This window comes from Haliotis cracherodii, unplaced genomic scaffold, assembly GCF_022045235.1.
Source record: "Haliotis cracherodii isolate W230 unplaced genomic scaffold, xgHalCrac1.p SCAF_17, whole genome shotgun sequence".
Lineage (NCBI taxonomy): Eukaryota > Metazoa > Mollusca > Gastropoda > Lepetellida > Haliotidae > Haliotis > Haliotis cracherodii.
In genome coordinates this window covers 3,909,657-3,929,843 of record NW_027266272.1, presented here as the reverse complement: position 1 = coordinate 3,929,843, position 20,187 = coordinate 3,909,657, and the positions used below count along the sequence as shown (strand labels likewise).

At 43.2% G+C, this 20,187-nt stretch overlaps 1 protein-coding gene across 1 annotated transcript; it reads left to right on the top strand.

The window, feature by feature from the left end:
• The first annotated feature begins 8,120 nt into the window (after positions 1–8,120).
• LOC139464249 (deoxyribonuclease-1-like) lies at positions 8,121–19,512 on the top strand. The gene is made up of 8 exons (XM_071245772.1): positions 8,121–8,294; positions 9,337–9,425; positions 10,442–10,525; positions 12,899–13,005; positions 15,049–15,161; positions 16,353–16,510; positions 17,839–17,929; positions 19,157–19,512. The coding sequence occupies exons 1-8, from the start codon at positions 8,148–8,150 to the stop codon at positions 19,217–19,219; spliced, it is 852 nt and encodes a 283-aa protein (XP_071101873.1). The 5' UTR covers positions 8,121–8,147; the 3' UTR covers positions 19,220–19,512.
• The last annotated feature ends 675 nt before the right edge of the window (positions 19,513–20,187 follow it).

Sequence of the window (20,187 nt, the reverse complement as noted above, 5' to 3'; positions counted from 1 at the left end):
CTTCAATTATTTATATAAATTCTTATTCGAACCTTCACCTATAGTTACCTAAAAGGAACGGTGAAGATCCGGGTTAGAGTAGGTCTTCAGCAACCCATGCTTCCCGGTAAAAAGCGACCAGAGAGAGAGAGAGAGAGAGAGAGAGAGAGAGAGAGAGAGAGAGAGAGAGAGAGAGAGAGAGAGAGAGAGAGAGAGAGAGAGAGAGAGAGAGAGAGAGAGAGAGAGAGAGAGAGAGAGAGAGAGAGAGAGCAGTGTTAAACAACAAACAAACAAAACACTGGAGTGGACCTCTGTTATTTGGGAAGTTCGGGGTTGGTGCAACCTTTTTCGTTAACGCAGACATAACTACCACTTTTGAAAACCTCGTGACTACGACATTCGGTGATTCTCCCAGCAGTTAAAGTGACTTTGTACCACAAAAAGCTTGACTTCAACCAACACAGATTTTTCAAGCTCCTCTTCATCAATCTATGCGTCTGGTGCAAAGAGCCAATTTGGTACATTCCATCTATTCGTACGTATAATTTGTCCTTTTCCCATACAGCTATCAAAGAAACCGATACGGTAGCCAAACGTACAGGACAGTTAATGCTGTTTAAATCACCAGTGTTTACTTCGATCTACAGTCGCATTTCAAGTAGATTTATGACATTCTGATTGATATTCCCTTTTGCAGATCCCCAGTTTAATCAATAGTTATAATATTACAGGGGTTAAGCTCATTTCCACACCCGCGACCATTTCATCCAAATAATATCAATATATTATAATTAATTTCAATGGATCCTGCCATAATGGACGCCATGTCCTTATATAATCAATAGTTATAATATTAAATAGTACTGGAACTTGCATGACACCTGTGATTTGTAACAAAATGTGTCTTAATTGACTGTAGTTGTCCTATTTTCGTTTAAACTGTGAAAATCGTATAATGAATTGATATAAATAATCATATAAAGATTGTAGAAATTTGTTGTATGAATGCTTTTAGAATATGAAATCTGCTTCATTTAGGAAAGGATATTTTGCAGTTTTTGTTGTAAAATTTATAGTTGACTGAATCAGGGAGATCAGGGCAATCTGTCATTTAAAAAAAATAATATGTTTATCGAAATATCTTTTCCCGTGCAGAATATCTTTCCCTTGTTCGAACATTTACAATATAGTATCTAGGTTCCAGGTTCCCCGAGAGAGCATTTCGGAGGATGTATATTTGTTTCAAAGTTGTTGTTTTTATAAGTGATTTTAGAAATAATTGGAAGCTGTGTTTTATGAAATAGGTCAATGGTAAGGATGTTTTTTTTAATTACAATACGCCCTTTTGGCGATAGTTGCTTATTTTTACCTGTCTGTGCTTTTGCGTTTAAATGTCGGTTTTCGGGTTAAACTTCCTCTTAACAGTCGACCTGACATGTTTAAATTGTCAAATATTTGGTCAAGATCGTCAAATCCTTGAGACTGTACGTTAACCCTTTGGTTTCACATTGTAAGTTTGGAGTGAGTGAGTGAGTTGGGTTTAACGCCGCTTTTAACAGTATTCCAGTTGTATCGCGGCGTGTCAGCTTAATGTGGGAGAAAAGCCCGAAGTGATGCTCCCCGATTATGTTCATTTTCGAAAAACAGAAGTATGATTGGCTTCGCTCGACCATACCAAGAATGAAGCAACTTTGATGCTAATTGGCGGATTAGAAAATCCTAGGATCTTCACACAGAATACAAGATCTGAATGAGTGAGTAAGTGGGTTGAGTTTAACGCCGCTTTTAACAGTATTCCAGTTATATCGCGGCGTGTCAGCTTAATGTGGGAGGAAAGCCCGAAGTGATCCAGGTCTCAGACGTTTACCACTTCGGTGAAACCCACGAGCACGGGTATGGTGCTGACAAACCTAGAAACATAATCGGGGCGAACCGGAATTCGAACCCACAATCATAGGTTTCTGGAGTGCCCAAGGGACGCAACTCCGCATAGCGAATCCCGGCGCCTTAGACGACTGGGCCACCCGTGCCCCTGTAAGTTTGGACCATCTTCTATAGGTATTCTGCAATAAATAACTTTTTCCTGCTGCCTTTTTACCTTTATTTTTCCCGACCGACCATACTTCTCTGGGAAAAGCTTGGAGATGAGAAACACAAAAATATGGCAAGGACGCGCTGAAGGAACTTGTTCGGTTCAAGGTCAAAGGGAGACAACTCAATCAACGGTTTCCTACACCCATCTCTGTGTTTTGTGGTTAGCGAAATTTACGCCGAGTGGACACGGATGAAATTTCATATAGGCTGCGTGCCGACGATTTTCGATTCATTCTGGTCTTCACGCCATATTCCGTTACCTACATACTACATCGAAACGACTCATTGGATTTGAGGACCTCTGCATTTGGTGGTCAAAGGAATGTAACTGAAAATCCTGTTTAACATTTGCTAAACAGATTTAATATAATTTCCTCCCTTTGGACAAGGGACATAATTCTTGAGTTGTTGTCCTCGGTTAGCTCCCTTTGAGGAGCTACAGTCAAGCTCCTCACAGCGATAGTACGTTCCCGGAGCTCTCTATACTATGCTCCTCACAGCGATAGTACGTTCCCGGAGCTCTCTATACTATCGCTGCCACCAGTCAAAACTCCCCACTGTGAATAGGTGGCCACAACCATGCTTGGAGTTGAACTCGCAACCGAATGACCGTTATGTTTACAAACAAGTGACGACTGTCGTGACGCCGAATACACTTATCGCTGCTAAATTACTTTCTTCGTTTGTCAATTTGAATTTCTGTTTCATTAAAACTATCGTGTTATTGATATAGTAAGAATGTAAGGGAGAAGTTGGTTGATTTTCCGTTAGTCTGCAATCTCGAACCAATCCGATTATCAAAACAACAAAGTGAATTCATCTGGAAAACATGGTCAGTCGTAAACCTTTTCAAATTGAAATATGATGGCATTCCCAGAGACATAAACAAAAGTATAAACGTTACTACATATGGGGTTGGAGGGCAAATTTCAAGATTCTTGAAATGGCCGCGCCCACACTGGTGGCAGCGATGTTACCGAGAGTGTAACGAAGGTGTCACGCGCTGGGAAGGAGCTTGTACTGAGTTAAGGCAAGGGAGTTAACTCTTGTACAACACGATAACCTCCCTTTGACCACAAACACAATCACTCTCGACAAATCAAGCTGCTCCCCAGCGCATGACATATTCGTTACACTATCCCCGTCAGGAGCTTACCCGCCCAAAGTCACTTTTGCCCAATCCATTTTTTTTAGGAAGGTGAGGTGAAATGGGGTTTAACGTCGCGTACAAGATTATTGCACTTATATAGCGACGTGCATGCATGTACGTGTGTGTTTGTGTGGCTGCTTGTACTAGTCCGGACTGATGCCGATGTATAGTGCTAGCTCACTGAGGTACCATGCCGCAGTTTAGCATGAATACCCCACTCAGACACATTATACTGACTCTGAGCCTACCAGTCTTGTTTTAGCCCCTTAATGCCGAGCGCCAGACAGGGTAACAACAAGTACCATCTGTTAACGTCTTTTGTATGACCGCGGCCGGGGATCGAACCCCGGACCTTCCCGGGAAGGAAAAACTTTCACATATAACGGAGGAAGGATATTGAAACGCGCACCGGGGGATTTCATCACCTGTCACTAGACGAGAAAGAAATCTGGCTTCATCAGCAGTATAGCAATCCAGGAGGTCGCCGACAACTTTCAGCTCTCTGATGGGCGATCTTCGAGCTCTGAGGTCTCTAGGCACCCCATCTTGCAGATACCTTGAACATACCAAGATGCTCATGAATAATGGTTACAACAGTTCCAACTGATATTTGGAATTCCCTAGAAAGTTCAGGATACTTTCACTCGTCGGCCAGACAAAATTCTTCTTTCTATAGCAGCAATGGTTTTCCGGTTGGGTGGCACCTGAAGGCCTGCCGGACCTTGGTTCATCGTCCATGGACTCCCTAACCCTTTTAAACTGTAGAGACCAACGCCAAACTGTGGAATAGTTAGGAGCATCCTTACCCATCCACTTTACACATAGGATCATGGATTTCTTTTGCTTTGCATTCCTCCTCTGGTAAGGAACTTTATTACAACGCGCTGTTAATGTTTGAGAGATTCCATGATTGTGACCACCCTCGGGTGAATGAAGCCATCACATCTAACTTATTGTTTGTGTCTGGAACTTGTTATGACACGTGGTCAACCTGATTTTATGACTAATGTCACCACCTGCCACAAGTTGACATTGTTTGTGTAAAACCACAAATGCCCAAGTTGCAAAGCTTATTGAACGTCCCCTCGTAGATAAGCTTCAGTTCCTTCGGTGTAAACTGGATATATCGTGAATAAGGCCTAGAAGGGGTCACTTTCACTATCCAAGGTACGATGAAAACGTCTCTAACATAGCGTCAACATGTAGCATTTGTTTCAACCTGAAAGAGCAGATATCTATTTAAAAGATATTACGTTTCAAGATTCCAAGGCCTTGCGTTTCATATCCAATGTAACCACTTCATACCAACATCACATTTACTTTATAATGAAAATGAACTTATTGTACAATACTGGGGTCGAGAGAAGATACCGCTTGAGTTTGGTTGGTTGATCATCTGGGTTCATAAGGGACCGATCCGTGAAGATCCGGGGTAGAATAGGTCTTCAGCAACCCATGCTTGTCGTAAAAGGCGAGTATGCTTGTCGTGAAAGGCGACTAACGGGATCGGGTGGTCAGGTTCGCCGACTTGGTTGATGCATGTCATCGATCCCAAATGCGTGGATCGATGATCATGATATCAATCACTGGATTGTCTGGTCAAGACTCGATTATTTACAGACCGCCGTCATATAGCTGGAATAATTGCTGAGTGCGGCGTTAAATAACAAACAAACAAACAAACAAGATAACAACAAAGGTCAATGGATCAGTGTGCACTCGGTTTTCATTCTCCGACCCCTACAACCCAAGATGCAGGGTAGAATAGGTCTTCAGCAACAGGTCTTCAGCAACAGTAAAAGGCGACTATGCTTTGTCGTAAGAGGCGGCTAACGGGATCCGGTGGGCAGGCTCGCTGACTTGGGTTGATGCATGACATCGTATCCCAATTGCGTGGATCGATGCCCATGATATCAACCAATGGACACGATTATTTACTGACCGACGCCAAAAAGCTGAAATATTGCTGAGTGTGGCGGTTGAACAACAAACAACTAACCGAAATACTCACGCAAGCTCCCCCCCCCCCCCCCATCTCTCTCTCTCTCCTCTCTCTCCTCTCTCTCTCTCTCTCTCCTCCTCTCTCTCTCTCTCTCTCATAAAAAATAACACCAACCCACATGATGTTGGCCTTGAAACATTACGTCTTTCAGACAGTAGCATCTGGCCCATCTGTTTTGTCTATCGACGTGTCTCCACACATGAAGAAATGCATTGTTGTACAAACGTCTTGCAATGGAGAGGTCGCCCATCTGACACAGCTTGCACAGTAGACTAGACAAACTCCCCAGAGCACGCTGACATCGTTGGCTGTTTGGTATTATTGGAATTAAAAGTACATACCACCATTATTCTATACGATTTTTGTAAGAGACGATTTCCCTCAGGTCCTCTGAGATTCAGTAGCCTAGTTTGCTGATGTCAACATGTATTTCGATGGAGGTATTAACTCAGATTGAAGATGAAGAATATGACGAGTCCAAACTAAATAGTCGGTCAAATATAAGCAAATATAAATCATAATAGACGTATGTCGAGTGGACAGGCGAGGAGACAATGACGTTGTCCCGGAAATTAGGACTTATTGAAGTCATTATCAATACAGCCCAGGCGATAATTTATTTAGCCACATATATATGTCTAAATGTTAAGTAATGAAAGACTGTTTTGGACAATGGCACAGTTAACCGCTGTTGTATCACATGGTATCTTCAGTGTGTGTGTATCTGTACCATGCACATGGGTGAAGTCGTCAAGAAGAATATATACACGTTATCCAATCCGAGTGCTATTAACACTATCTACGTCGAAGACACAAATGGACACAATGTGTGAACTACTTCCTTGTGTCCCCGTCAACATCTTGCTGGAATAAAACCCACCTTACTCACTTTCCTACTCATGTACAGAGATTGTTCCTAGATGCTTGGGTCTTTTGTTCTTATTGATCAGGGAAGGCCGGTTTAAAACAACTGCTTCATGCCGTATCTGCGCATCTCCAGACATGTAGAGTGAGTAAGTGAGTTTGGTTTTACGCCGCTTTTAGCAATAACCCAGCAATATCACGGCGGGGGACACCAGAAATGGGCCTTCACACATTGTAGCCATGTCGGGAATCGAACCCGGGTCTTCGGCGTGACGAGCGAACGCTTTAACCACTAGGCTACCCGACCGCCCCCAGACATGTAGACATCGCCTGGGTGTGGGTCATACAGAGAGATGAGGGACAACTAGCATATACTGTCCCACATTCGAAACGTACAACTGAATAATCATCGTTGATGACAATGGTTCTTCTCTAATATTCTAAAACTGATTTCTTTATGTATGGGTTGAGCATTTATAGTGACGGATGCCAGCAGTGTTGCAATGTTGCAGGATATAAATGCTCACCATTTCGTGAAAACCTGGTCTTATCACTATTTGATAACGATTCGTGACCACATGATTAGAATTTGGTCGGAATCTTACAATGGACTCTGCTTTTGTTTAAATCCTTGGGAAAATATTTTCCTTCTCGTTTTACAAACAACTAAAAGGTTCAATGGACATTCAGGATGATCTGAAAACAAACATGTTGTGAGTCCTACAAATGTGTCTGCCTCATCCTTTCATAGAAAATAATTGTAGGTCTTGAAAGGACCGCCTCCGTGGTCTAGTCGTAGAGCGTCCGCCCAGAGATACCAAAGACGTTAAAAGATGGTACTTGTTGTTACCCTGTCTGGCGCTCGGCATAAAGGGACAAAACAAGGACTGGTCGCCTCGGAGTCAGTATACTGGGTCTGAGTGGGGCATTCATGTTAAACTGCGGCATGGTATCTCAGTGAGCTAGCACTATAAATCGGCATACGTCCGGACTAGTACAAGCAGCCACACAAACACACACACGTACATGCACGTCGCTATATAAGTGCAATAATCTTGGACGCGACGTTAAACCCCATTTCACCTCACCTCTTGAAAGGCTGACTAAAAAACAATATTGTGTCTCAAATGGTTTGTTTGTTTGTTTTCTGTTTAACGCCGCGCTAAGCAATATTTCAGCTATATGACGGCGGTTCTTGAATAAACCACATGAACTGTTTGAACCACGACCAGGTATCAGTATCGTGTCTGTTAGTGTTTTTGGGAAGCTGTTGACACAGTTTATGTATAATCTATTGATCCTCCGTCAACCGACCCCTGCTGTATCTGCAGTCTGTTTACCAGTGGCAGCAGGAGGATGCGGCTGTATCTATAGATGGTCACAGTCCTCTGGTCGCTTTGTGAACCTGGTGTAGAATGTGTCTCCACCATCCTATTGCGTGTCTGTCGTAAGAAGCGACTTAATTTTAAACCCGTGGGGTACCTTGTTAGAATTGGCCCCTAGCAACCTATAATGTTCGCTGGAGCGACTTAGTGGATCAGGTCGTCAGGTTCGGTGACTTGGTTCATTGCGTGTCAACGTACACCGACAGTGTGTATTGATGCTCAGTAATACCAATCACTGGAGTCAGACTCGGTTTCCTTCAGTGGCACGTCTGGGAAACGTATAACTGAAACCATTTAGCGTCTACGTCCGTGAAGTAGACACTGATTGGCCTGGTTACCTTAATTTACAAACACAGATGGCCATAGCCCATGGCCGCAATATGAAACATATAGTTCAGCAATCTACATATATTTGCCTTGCTATTTTGGTCATACCGGAATGATCACTTTGTAAAACAGGGCCCAGTCAGACAAGTTCCAGAGGGTTTTATTTGGTCAGCTTTGACATTGATCGTTTTCTATACAGCCCATGACTGCCACGCCCTCGTTTGGCCTGCACGCTACGTTGTATTGACGCAGCTGGTGGCAGAGGATGCAGGCCCTATATAAGTAGACTCAGGTCCCTAGCGTTCACTGCTGTGTCAGCTGAAGACAGGTGCCTAGGACTCTCACGATGTTGGTCACCATCAGTCTGCTGCTGGCATGTGTGCCCCTCATTTCCCCCTCCCCAGTCTCCACCCTCAAAGTAGGGGCGTTCAACATCCAGGTGTTCGGCAAGACGAAGGCAAGCAAACCTGACGTCATGGAAACTATCAGAAAGGTAATGATTTGTTAGTTAATTAACGCCGCACTGTCAATCACTGGGTTGTCTGGTCCCGACTCGATTATTTGTAGATCGCCGTCACAATGCTGCAATATTGCTGAGTGCGGCATCAAACAACAAACAAAGAAAAAACATATTTTGAAGTTATTTCAACACTGTTTCAGTTTTAGTTAAAAGAATTAATCTCAATCTGCTGCGCGGATTTACACAGTAAGCCCTCCATCTCTTATTTTATACCTCCACAACGTCAATTCTCAATTAATTTTCACACATATCTGATTTTGAACCTTCACCACGAGATCTGACTTGGTTGTGGTTCAGGGAAATCTGCAAATCGCAGCATGAATCACATTCTTCAACCTCACCTTCTTCCAATCGTTGACCGCCAGAGGGAGCTGTTTCAACAGGGCAACGCTCCACCGCACACAGCTCGTGCCATGATAGACCACCTTCATAATGCCAACATCAGCGCCCTGCCCTGGCCGAGATCTCCAGATCTCCAGATCTCCACCAAATCGAACAGCTCTTTGCTGAACTCGATCGACGTTTATGTCAACGTCAGAACACGCCGCAGACACTCCCACAACTGGCCAACGCGATACGAACAGAATGGCGAAGATTTCCGCAGGACAGAAGTCATACACTTGTTCAGTCAGTGCCGAGGAGATGCAGAGCCATGATTGCTGCCCGGGGCGGTCAGACGAGATACTGAATTCAGTGCAACCTTGTGGCCTTATATGACATGACAATGAACAGTTTTCAAGGCCTTTGTACAACGACAACATGTGACTATCGAGCTCCAAAATTTCATATTTGTACCTATGGTATTAAATTAAATATTTCGACTTTATTAGGTACAATACATTTACTAAAAAGCTACACGTGCCTTTCTTGCTTTGAAGAGTGCACATAAGGCCATGTTATATATGCTGGTCCGGTTTACACGGTTGCTGGTTTGGAGAGGTATCGGTTGAAGCGTGTCTCATGTACACATGTACATGGCTTTCTACGTAGATTTGGTTATACCTTTCTGTTACAGATAATAGCCTCTTATGACGTCATGCTCGTGCAGGAGATTCGTCAAAAGAGTGGAGACTGTATGGTCCAACTTCTCGACTTGCTCAACAAGTGAGTTCGTGCGAGCGCGTGCGTGCGTGCGTGCGTGCGTGCGTGCGTGCGTGTGTGTGTGTGTGTGTGTGTGTGTGTGTGTGTGTGTGTGTGTGTGTTCGAGTATATTGCGTTGTTGTCAAATATTTCTGGCACCATCGACCTGTTTGTGAAACGTCTTATATAATTGGATTATGGGGCATGTCATGCTTGTCTTATACACCAGTGATTGTGGAATAGCCTCGTGTTTAAGGTGTTTCGTCGCCACAACGAAGAATCGGGTTCAGTTCCCAAAAGCAATATATCAGGTAAAATTTACTAAGCGCAATTTCCGTATTTTTGCCCCAAGATCTGCTGGTCCTGACGGCAGCCACATATAAGTCCATGTTTGTGTTTCTCCTCTCCCGCCAGAACTGAAATACCGCCCACATCTGCTTGATCTGCCGAGGCTATAAGTCAAATATAGATGATTTATTTGCATAATATTTATTGAAATTAGATGTGTAAATCAGATTCGCAATTTTTTCCATAATACATATACCACCATGACTTAAAAGCGAACGTAAAAATTACAATATATGACAAATCAATCAAAGTAATAGTGACCAGGAAAAGTGACACATTTGGCAACAGCAGTCTCCATAGCACAGGTGGTAGCGTGCTGGCCTCCAAATGAAGAGGTTGCAGGTTCGAATCTCACCGAGGTTTAAACCTCTTTGTGTTTGTGTTATTGTTAGTATTTCTCTCATACAGGTTGACAGTGGAAGTATATCTACTTAATGTTGTGAAGTTAGTGACGATACTATTTACTAACTGACTAGTAAAGTGTACTAGCATGTTAGTGTCTGAGTGGACAGTGAAGTTCACTAAGTTTGTAAACTTTACAAACAATTTCTGTCATTGTATCCACTAGCCCACGAAGACGGTCGCATGAAGATGAGAAACTTGCAGCATCATAAGGATGGCCTAACATACTCATCTAACTGTTGTCATATCATAATTGCCAGGTAAAATTTGTTCTGTTTTACATTTTCCAGCAACGCCACTGAACAGTTTGCTTACATCGCCAGCCCCCGGCTCGGGCGCACTTCGTCAAAAGAACAGTATGCGTATTACTACAAGTGAGTAAACAGGGAGAACTACTTTTTCTTTAAATCTTTTGAATATTCAGACAGAATAATTTAGCTGCTAGTTTATATTTCTGCAATTTAGAAATAGGTCAACATCGTGAGTATACTCCCAGTATTGATACAGTATTAATACAGTATTGATGTAGTATTGACATTGACCAGCCAGTTTCCGCTATGACCCTTTCATTCGTCTAGTCTGGGTCACCGATAACACGCAAATACCACTGAAAAGGGCGTCATCCATTTTTCGGCTGTAATAGTATGTCAAACTAGACAGAACAAATAACCTATATAAGTAGACGCCAAGTGCCACTTCGGCCAAAACTTGAACTGTATTACACCCAACTTCATAACAACTTTGACTAGCGAACGCTGCAAGTGTTAGACAAGTATATTGTTGTAAACTGAATGAACGGTGAAAACAAATAGTTTCCACCGGATTAGTGGTTACCTTTGAAGTGACCCGTGTACTACACAGCCCTTCCTTTGAGGGGCGGTGGGGTAGCCTAGTGGTTAACACGTTCGCTCGTAAACGTAAACCCGGGTTCGATTCTCCACATGGATACAATGTGTAAAGCCCATTTCTGGTGTCCCCCGCCGTGGGGGAATATTGCTGGAATATTGCTAAAAGCGGCGTAAAACCAAACTCACTCACTCACCCTTCCTTTGATATTGGACTACGATTATTTTCTTAACAGGAGCGTAAACCAGTGACACTTTTTTTTATAAATAGGAACTCCAATTCTTAACTATCCATTATTTCTAATCTTAACAAGTGTGTTTGTTTGTTTGTTGTTGTTTAATCCCACATTCAGCACTATCCCAGCTGTATGACGAAAGAATGCGACCCGTGAAGGCCCGGGGTAGAATAGGTCCTCAGCAACCCGGGCTTACCGTAAAAGCCGACTATGTTTGTCGTGAGAGGCGACTAACGGGATCAGACTTTTTGACTTGGTTGATGCAAGTATCCCCATTGAGCGGATCGATGCTGATGATGTCAATCACTGGATTGTCTGGTCCAGACTCGAATATTTACAGATCGCCGCCACATAGCTTGAATATTGCTGAGTGCGGCGCTAAAGAACAAACACTACGAAAGAATGTAAATATTCCAGCCTGGCGATTAATATTATGAGCAACTATCCGTGCCCTATTACGTTCTTATGTTCACAAGTGAGCGTGAAAACGCCTTTGTTTGTCTGGACCAGACAAACTGGTGATTGATATTGTGACAACGTTCCATGCCGACGGCGTGCGATGACACGCAATTGATCAAGTCACCGATCCTGACCATCCAATCCATTTAGTGACTTCGAAGACAAATATGGGTTGATAAGCTGTTCTAACCCTCACTCCCTCCTAGGTTGTATGAGAGTGACCGAGTCAGTCTGTCAGTCTGTCAGTCAATTATTTGGGTTTAACGCCGCATTAAACAGTATTCCACTTTTATCACGGCGTGTCAGTTTAATTTGGGAGGAAAGCCCGAAATGATGCATGTCTTAGATGTTTACCACTTTTGTCAAACCCACAATCACGTGAACGGTCCTGACAAACCTAGAAACATAATCAGGGCGAACCGGGATTCGAACCCACAATCATAGGTTTCTTGTGTATCGAAGGGACGCAACTCTGCACAACGAATGCGGCGCCCTAGACGACTGAGCCTCGAGTGCGCCCTCTGGTGAGTGAGAAAGATATACAAGTTATTGCATGAATGTATGAATTATGCCACGTATTTCGTAAAATCAGTGCGAGTGTAATATAATTATATAATATAATCATGCTTTCTATTTGCCGAAATGACGTAAACAATGATAATAAATTAAATACATTTCAAAGCCACTAACATCACTTATCTGTAAACATTCAATGCTAGTCCACCATGCTATCCACTAAATAAATATAAAGCAACAACTGTTCTTACGTTTCGATAATATTATTAAGCACTGCCAATTTGAAAAGGTAAAAAATAGCAGGGCATGAGAATGTGAAACTTTTCACAAATTAATAATTATATAATCATACAAGTCACTTGCAACATTAGCGTTCTTAATTATAGTTCATAATAAAGTTCATTTTATATACTTTTAGATAAAGTTTCCAATGCAGTTGGTGCCAGGCCTTTTCTAATGAGGTTAACATGTGTCGTCTCTAGAGTGTATGAACAGGGACAAGATCAATATATGTTGTCCTGAAACTAGTATTTTCGAACATGATATGTAGGTGAATATGTCAATGCTCTCAACTAGTTTAAAGAGCGTGTAGTGCTTAAAAATACATAAATGCCGAAAATCAATTTGGCTCTCAATGTGTTGAACAGGGGTTTCAAGCTTTTCAGCGGATGTTTTCTTCTTGTGTCCACAGAACAGACAAGGTGCGCACCGTGGACACGAGACTGTACGATGACACAGCTGATCTGTTTGAGAGGGAGCCGTACAGTGTTTTGATAGAGGTACAGACAGGTGCAGGAGGTGAGTACAGGTTGAGATGTACAGTGTTCTCAATGAGGTACAGAGTATTGATTCACAGTGTTCTGGTAGAGTTACGTATGTGATCCCCGTGATGCGATCACAGCCTGGCAAATGTGTCTTGATGCCAAGGGAACATTTTTCCACTCTTCAGTAAGGGCATTGCCGAGTTCCTGCAAAGTTGCCAGAAGAACATGGCGTCGTGAGAGGACGGTCTGCAGTTTGTTCCACATGTGTTCGATAGGGTTGAGGCCTTGTGACCGGGCTGGCAACTCCATACGGATAATCGAGTCCTGCACTAGCCCTGAGTAGGCATAAACAGACAAGGCAAGACGAGGTCGTACGTTATAGTCCATGAGGATGAAGTTCGCTCCGATTGCAGAATGTCCAGAATGTCACCCCTTTTGCGCCCATCTGACCTCCTGCCCCGCTGTATGACTTGGAGAACGATTCTCTGGTCCCATCCCAAATCATGATTGTGCCCCATCCATATCGGCTCCTTGTCTACTCCATATCGGGCACGACTATCCGTGAAGTCTAAACCACATCTCGATCCATCGATGAAAGGTACTCAGGCTCAGACCTGGTCTGTCCGATCGACATTATTTAGCCCAATCCAAAACGTGCCTGTGCCAAAATGTGATGTCGGGTCAGTGGAATGCGAATGCATGCCCTCCGTAATTGGAGTAGAAAGTAAACGCCACTGGCGTTCCGCAGGTCATTTCAGAGTATGGTGGAAGTCACAAAGTGATGACGTCTTGCTGCAATTATAAGAAACCTGTCTTCTCGTTGTGTGGTGGAACGCTGTCGACCACCTGTTGTCGCTGAATAACGTCTGTCGTATGATATCTATTCCATGTTGTGTTGACCCAGTGTTAAGCATGTCTGTGCAGGTATCTATTCCATGTTGTGTTGACCCAGTGTTAAGCATGTCTATGCATTTATCTATTCCATGCTGTGTTGACCCAGTATTAAGCATGTCTATGCAGGTATCTATTCCATGCTGTGTTGACCCAGTATTAAGCATGTCTATGCAGGTATCTATTCCATGCTGAGTTGACCCAGTATTAAGCATGTCTATGCAGGTATCTATTCCATGTTGTGTTGACCCAGTGTTAGCATGTCTATGCAGTTATCTATTCCATGTTGTGTTGACCCAGTGTTAGCATGTCTATGCAGTTATCTATTCCATGTTGTGTTGACCCAGTGTTAAGCATGTCTATGCAGGTATCTATTCCATGTTGTGTTGACCCAGTGTTAGCATGTCTATGCAGGTATCTATTCCATGCTGTGTTGACCCAGTGTTAGCATGTCTATGCAGGTATCTATTCCATGCTGTGTTGACCCAGTGTTAAGCATGTCTATGCAGGTGTCTATTCCATGCTGTGTTGACCCAGTGTTAGCATGTCTATGCAGGTATCTATTCCATGTTGTGTTGACCCAGTGTTAGCATGTCTATGCAGGTGTCTATTCCATGTTGTGTTGACCCAATGTTGAGCATGTCTATGCAGGTGTCTATTCCATGCTGTGTTGACCCAGTGTTAAGCATGTCTATGCAGGTATCTATTCCATGTTGTGTTGACCCAATGTTAAGCATGTCTATGCATGCGTCTGCTTAACTCCTTAACGTCTTTGACCTCGAGGGGGCATAATTGCATTCAGTAGTTGCTATCCTCAGTAGCAAATGTTCTGCTCTCTGATAATAATGTGCAACTATTCTGTCACGTTACATCCAAACCCAAATTTTCAAGCACCTAGAGCACACCGTGCCCATGACAACCTGCCTCTGTCCGTTCATCATGAAATTGAGGTCCTATTTTTAGGCTTAAGTAAACAATTCATTCTATACCGTGATATTTATTTTTATTTGTTAGATGATTTTTTTATATCCTCAAAACTTGATCCTCAGAAAACTTTGAGTAGAACTTTCATAAGAACTTCCGTTGAAGTCGTCAAGCAATCACAATTCAGATAAGCTGTTTGTGGTAGTTATGTGTACATTGTTTTGATCCTTTAAAACTGCCTAATGACACCTTCAACCAACAGGTAGTCTGAGAATGGCTCTGACGGGCGTTCACATCAAACCTGACGATGCCGTGCACGAACTGCAAGTCATGGAGACCGTCTACAATGACACCAAGAACGCCTTCGGCACGGAGGTAAAGACTTATCTCTGATCCGTCGGATAGTTCGGATCGTCACGTTACTTCCGATAGTCACTCAAGACTAAGACACATATACAAGCAAATTGATTATGTTCTTCGTGTTCATTAACAGATCGAAGAGCATTTTTTAAGACGGTGCGTCTCCTTCTCCAATTAACAGACGAAGGGGCGTCCCACCAGTTAACTTTGACCTTTCGTCAATTGTGGTTTCTGTGTGGCATTTAGATAAGAACTCTCCCACAGGAGCAGGTAAACCATTTACTCGGTGGACTAGGTATTGCTGTTTGACAGATTGGACACTATTATTATTATATTATCCATGACTTTTAATTTGCGACCATGTCACGCGGATGTCTATAAGTAAAGGCTACAATCCTACTCAGAGGTCTCTGAGGTCCGCACCAAGTTCCCTCACACCTTTGAAACAGAGGGACCTTCTATAGAATATCGTTGAAACAGAGGGACCTACTATAGAATATCGCTGAAACAAAGGGACCTTCTATAGAATATCGCTGAAACAGAGGGACCTTCTATAGAATATCGCTGAAACAGAGGGACTTACTATAGAATATCGCTGAAACAGAGGGACCTTCTATAGAATATCGCTGAAACAGAGGGACTTACTATAGAATATCGCTGAAACAGAGGCACCTTCTATAGAATATCGCTGAAACAGAGGCACCTTCTATAGAATATCGCTGAAACAGAGGCACCTTCTATAGAAAATCGCTGAAACAGAGGCACCTTCTATATAATTTCGCTGAAACAGAGGGACCTTCTATAGAATATCACTGAAACAGAGGGACCTTCTATAGAATATCGCTGAAACAGAAGGACTTTCTATAGAATATCGCTGAAACAGAGGGACATTCTGTATAACATCCTCGGAACAGAGGGGTTATACTACCAAATGAAGGCCCCGTCATCACAATTGGATGACATCACGTGTGGTGTAGGCCAGGCCCCGCTTTACAAAGCCATTGAACATCGGCTTACCATAGCCGTGGCTCAAAGATCACTTTGTGAAACGGGTCCTATGTGTTAAACCAATCAACTTATTGTCAAGTGATTTGAATGCCGAGTTCAAACTGATTTATTTCCGTAGGACAACGCTCCAAATTTGCTCTTGATGGTTCTCAAAAATGGGCCACTACCATGTTTACACGATACACGTTGCTGTTCCAGAACATGCTCATCATGGGCGATATGAACGCCGACTGCAGATACGTCAAGAGCTCAGAGCTGTCAAGCATTAACCTCTTCTCAGACACCAAGACCTTTTGGACTCTCATCAGTGAGACTGAGGACACCACCACCTCTAACAGCAACTGTGCCTACGACAGGTACTTGAACATGTCGGTTGGTGTGGCCTAATAGCTTCACGTTATTAATACCAGGGAGTGATGCAACCCGAGTTGCGTCCCTTGGGCGTGTCAGTATCCGTTGGCTTCGAATCCCGGATTCGCTCTGATTATGATCCGTCCACGTTACACTGACACGTCGCGGTCTTTCTGAAATACTGTGCAAAGTTAAGTTAAAACCAACTCACCCCCTCACTCACTCACCATCAGTTACACTGTCTTTATGGGCCTTTCACACTTATTTATGACCCGTGAAGATCCGGGGTAGAATAGGTCTTCAGCAACCTATGCTTGCCGTAAAAGGCGACTATGCTTGGCAAAGAGGCGACCAACCGGATCGGGTGGTCAGGCTCGCTGACTTGGTTAATGCATGTCTTCGTTTCCCAGTTGTGTGGATCGATGCTCATGATGTCAATCACTGGATTGTCCAGACCCGTTTATTTACAGACCGCCGTCATGTACCTGTAATATTGCCGAGTGCGGCGTTAAACAACAAACAAACTTATTTATCCATTCTCAATAAATGACTGAATGATCATTTGGCACAGATCGATATTATTACAGTAATTATAAAAAAAGATCAGTTGATCTTTACATGTACAGTTTCAAAATTAAGTATGGACGTCATTGCCTTTCATAAATAAAGGCCTGCGGTAATAAGCTGCGTGTTAATATGATTTGAAACCTCATATTGTCCAACAGTCTCAAAAGTCATGACAGATGTGCATTACTTGTGTGATCACGTTTCATTGTCCATGCCACACCTGGCGAAGATGAGAGGCATTCGAAGCCGAAGTTGGTATTCTCCCGGTACTTTAATGGTAGATCGTTCTTCAGCTTGGTTGATGCATGTCATCACATGTCCATTATGGAGATCGATGCTCATGATGTTAGTTACTGTATTGTCTGGTCCAGACTTGATTGTCTTCAGACTACCGTCATATAGCTGGAATATAGTAGTGTTTCAAGTCTGAGTAAGGATAAAATATATAGATGAACAAACTCTTTTTTACAACTGGGAGCGACGTTTCGGTGTAGGTTCTAACCTCTCAAAGAAGTGTTTTAAGTCATACATGTACATTGAAAGAGATTACTGTTAATCCAGTAGATGCCCTTTTGAGCATATTTGTCTGGTTAGATGAAGCAGAAAAAATAGTTTCACGGTATCTCGGCTACAGGTGTAATCATTCTTATGAGTGCTAATATTGTACGAAGTTTTATTCTGGAATTGTTGTTGTCGCTTTCGCTTATGAATACTTGTCTCTATCAGTGAAAGGTTCATCATCTGGCTCATTCACCTTTTCCTCCAGGATCGTGGTAGCGGGTGCTGAGCTTGAAAGTCACGTGGTAGCGTACGACACAGAGTACTTCGGCACTGAGTTTGGGCTGACAGCGGAACAGGTAGGCTAGAGCCTCGGGGAGAACATCGAGAACATGACACAACACGACACGACAGGGTGACACGACAAGATAGAGAACAATATACGACACGACAAGATGACATGATACGAAAGGACAGAATGACAGGGTATGACACAAGATGACATGATACGACAGATGACAAGATACGACACAACAAGACTACATGATACAATACGACAAGATGACATGGTACAACACGACAAGATGACACGACACGACAGGATGACATGGTACGACACGACTGTTTGTCACGACACGACAGTATGGCACGACACGACACGACAGGATGACACGACACGACAGGATGACACGACACGACAGTTTGACACGAGATGACAGTTTGACACGACACGACAGGATGGCACGACACGACAGTTTGACACGACACGACAGTTTGACACGAGATGACAGGTTAACACGTCATGACAGGATGGCACGACACGACAGTTTGACACGACACGACAGGATGGCACGACACGACAGTTTGACACAACACGACATGATGACACGACACGATATGTTGACATGATACACACCACAGGATGGCACGACACGACAGTTTGACACGACACGACACTATCAACGACACGACATGATGACACGACACTATAGGTTGACATGATACACACCACAGAATGAGACGACACGATAGGACATGATACGACACGACACTATCAACGACACGACAGGATGACACGACACGATATGTTGACACGATACAGCACTACAGGATGACACGACACGACAGGATGACACGACACGGCAGTTTGACACGACACGACAGGTTGACACGACACTACACTATCAGCGACATGAAACGGGTCGACATAAGACACGACTCAACATAACGACACTGGTCGACATAACGACACGGCTCGACATAACGACACGACTCAACATAACGACACGGCTCGACACAGTGTTACCAGGGTGTGTTTTTGTTACGCGTGAACAAGTCTGTGAGGAGCGATACGAATATATCCTGAGACAGTGTTACTCTGGAAGCCCGACACATAACCAGGTACGTTGACTGGACCAGATACAAATCCAGGGGTCATTTCCACAAATTCGTTGAAGATTCGGACACTTCTTTCACTCTGAGCTCAACAACAAACATATATACAAAATCTTTTATGGAAAGTCACCATTAACATGGCAACACGATCATATAAGTTCTGTGGTTATTATGTGTTTCTTTTCTTTCAGGAAAAGGCAGTCAGCGACCACTTTCCTGTGTGGGTCACCTTTAACCTGGATGCTCGGAAGTAAACAGTCTAGCCTCGCTTTCAATGATGTATACATTTGAAAATACTGTTACTCAGACCTTGGAAATTTAAACGAACATTAGGAACAACGAGCCTGACATTACACCTAACACATACGTATGTTTGTTGTTTTCCCTTCCAAAATAACTACAGTGCAAGTGACTCCGCGGCATTGGATGCTAACCAAGCAGTAACTGGGCGGGGCTTGTGTTGTATTAATGCGCGGAACGATGTCACTTAATTCGAATTGTTTTCCACAGATGTATTTGTGAAATAAATAAACAGTCTGAGAAGTTATGATTGCTGACGATTTATTTATAAGAACTGATTTCTTGATATGTTTACGTTTGTAGAGATATAAACGTAAACTCGACGTGTACACTTTGCCTAAATTCGTGTTTAAATGATTAAGTTGAGTTTTACTCCGCTTTAAAAGCTTTTCAGTTAATTCCAAACTCGCCATCTTAATGTGAGAGCAAAATCCAAAGTGACGCAGACAAACCTGACGGGTATGGTACGGCTACAGCGTTATCATGATAACAGTAAATATGGGATTCAAACCAACGATCAGTGCATCGACAACCAGTGCCCTGTCTATATGTATGAAGAAAGATAAGCCAAGATTCTAAGGTACCAAAGGGCTATTATGCACTGGAACTTGCGCTTTTTTATATGTTCTGTATTCGTTATATTATTATTCTGTCATCCGTGGAAAGAAGATCCTCCATACTACAATATAATTAATTCCTCGCAATTACTAGGTAGAACGGAGAATTCAGAAGAGTGTGTGAGTGAGTATGGTTTTACGCCGCTTTTGGCAATATTCCAGCAATATCACGGCGGGGGACACTTGAAATGGGCTTCACACATTGTACCCATGTCGGGAATCGAACCCGGGTCTTCGGCGTGACGAGCGAACGCTTTAACCACTAGGCTACCCGACCGCCCGAATTCAGAAGAGTTGAAAGCGTA

Bases quoted from the DNA above. Each gene is read 5' to 3' on its own strand.
- LOC139464249 (XM_071245772.1), top strand. From the start codon at position 8,148: ATGTTGGTCACCATCAGTCTGCTGCTGGCATGTGTGCCCCTCATTTCC. The intron at 9,426-10,441 runs GTGAGTTCGTGC...TACATTTTCCAG, and splicing joins CTTCTCGACTTGCTCAACAA to CAACGCCACTGAACAGTTTG. The intron at 10,526-12,898 runs GTGAGTAAACAG...TTGTGTCCACAG, and splicing joins CAGTATGCGTATTACTACAA to AACAGACAAGGTGCGCACCG.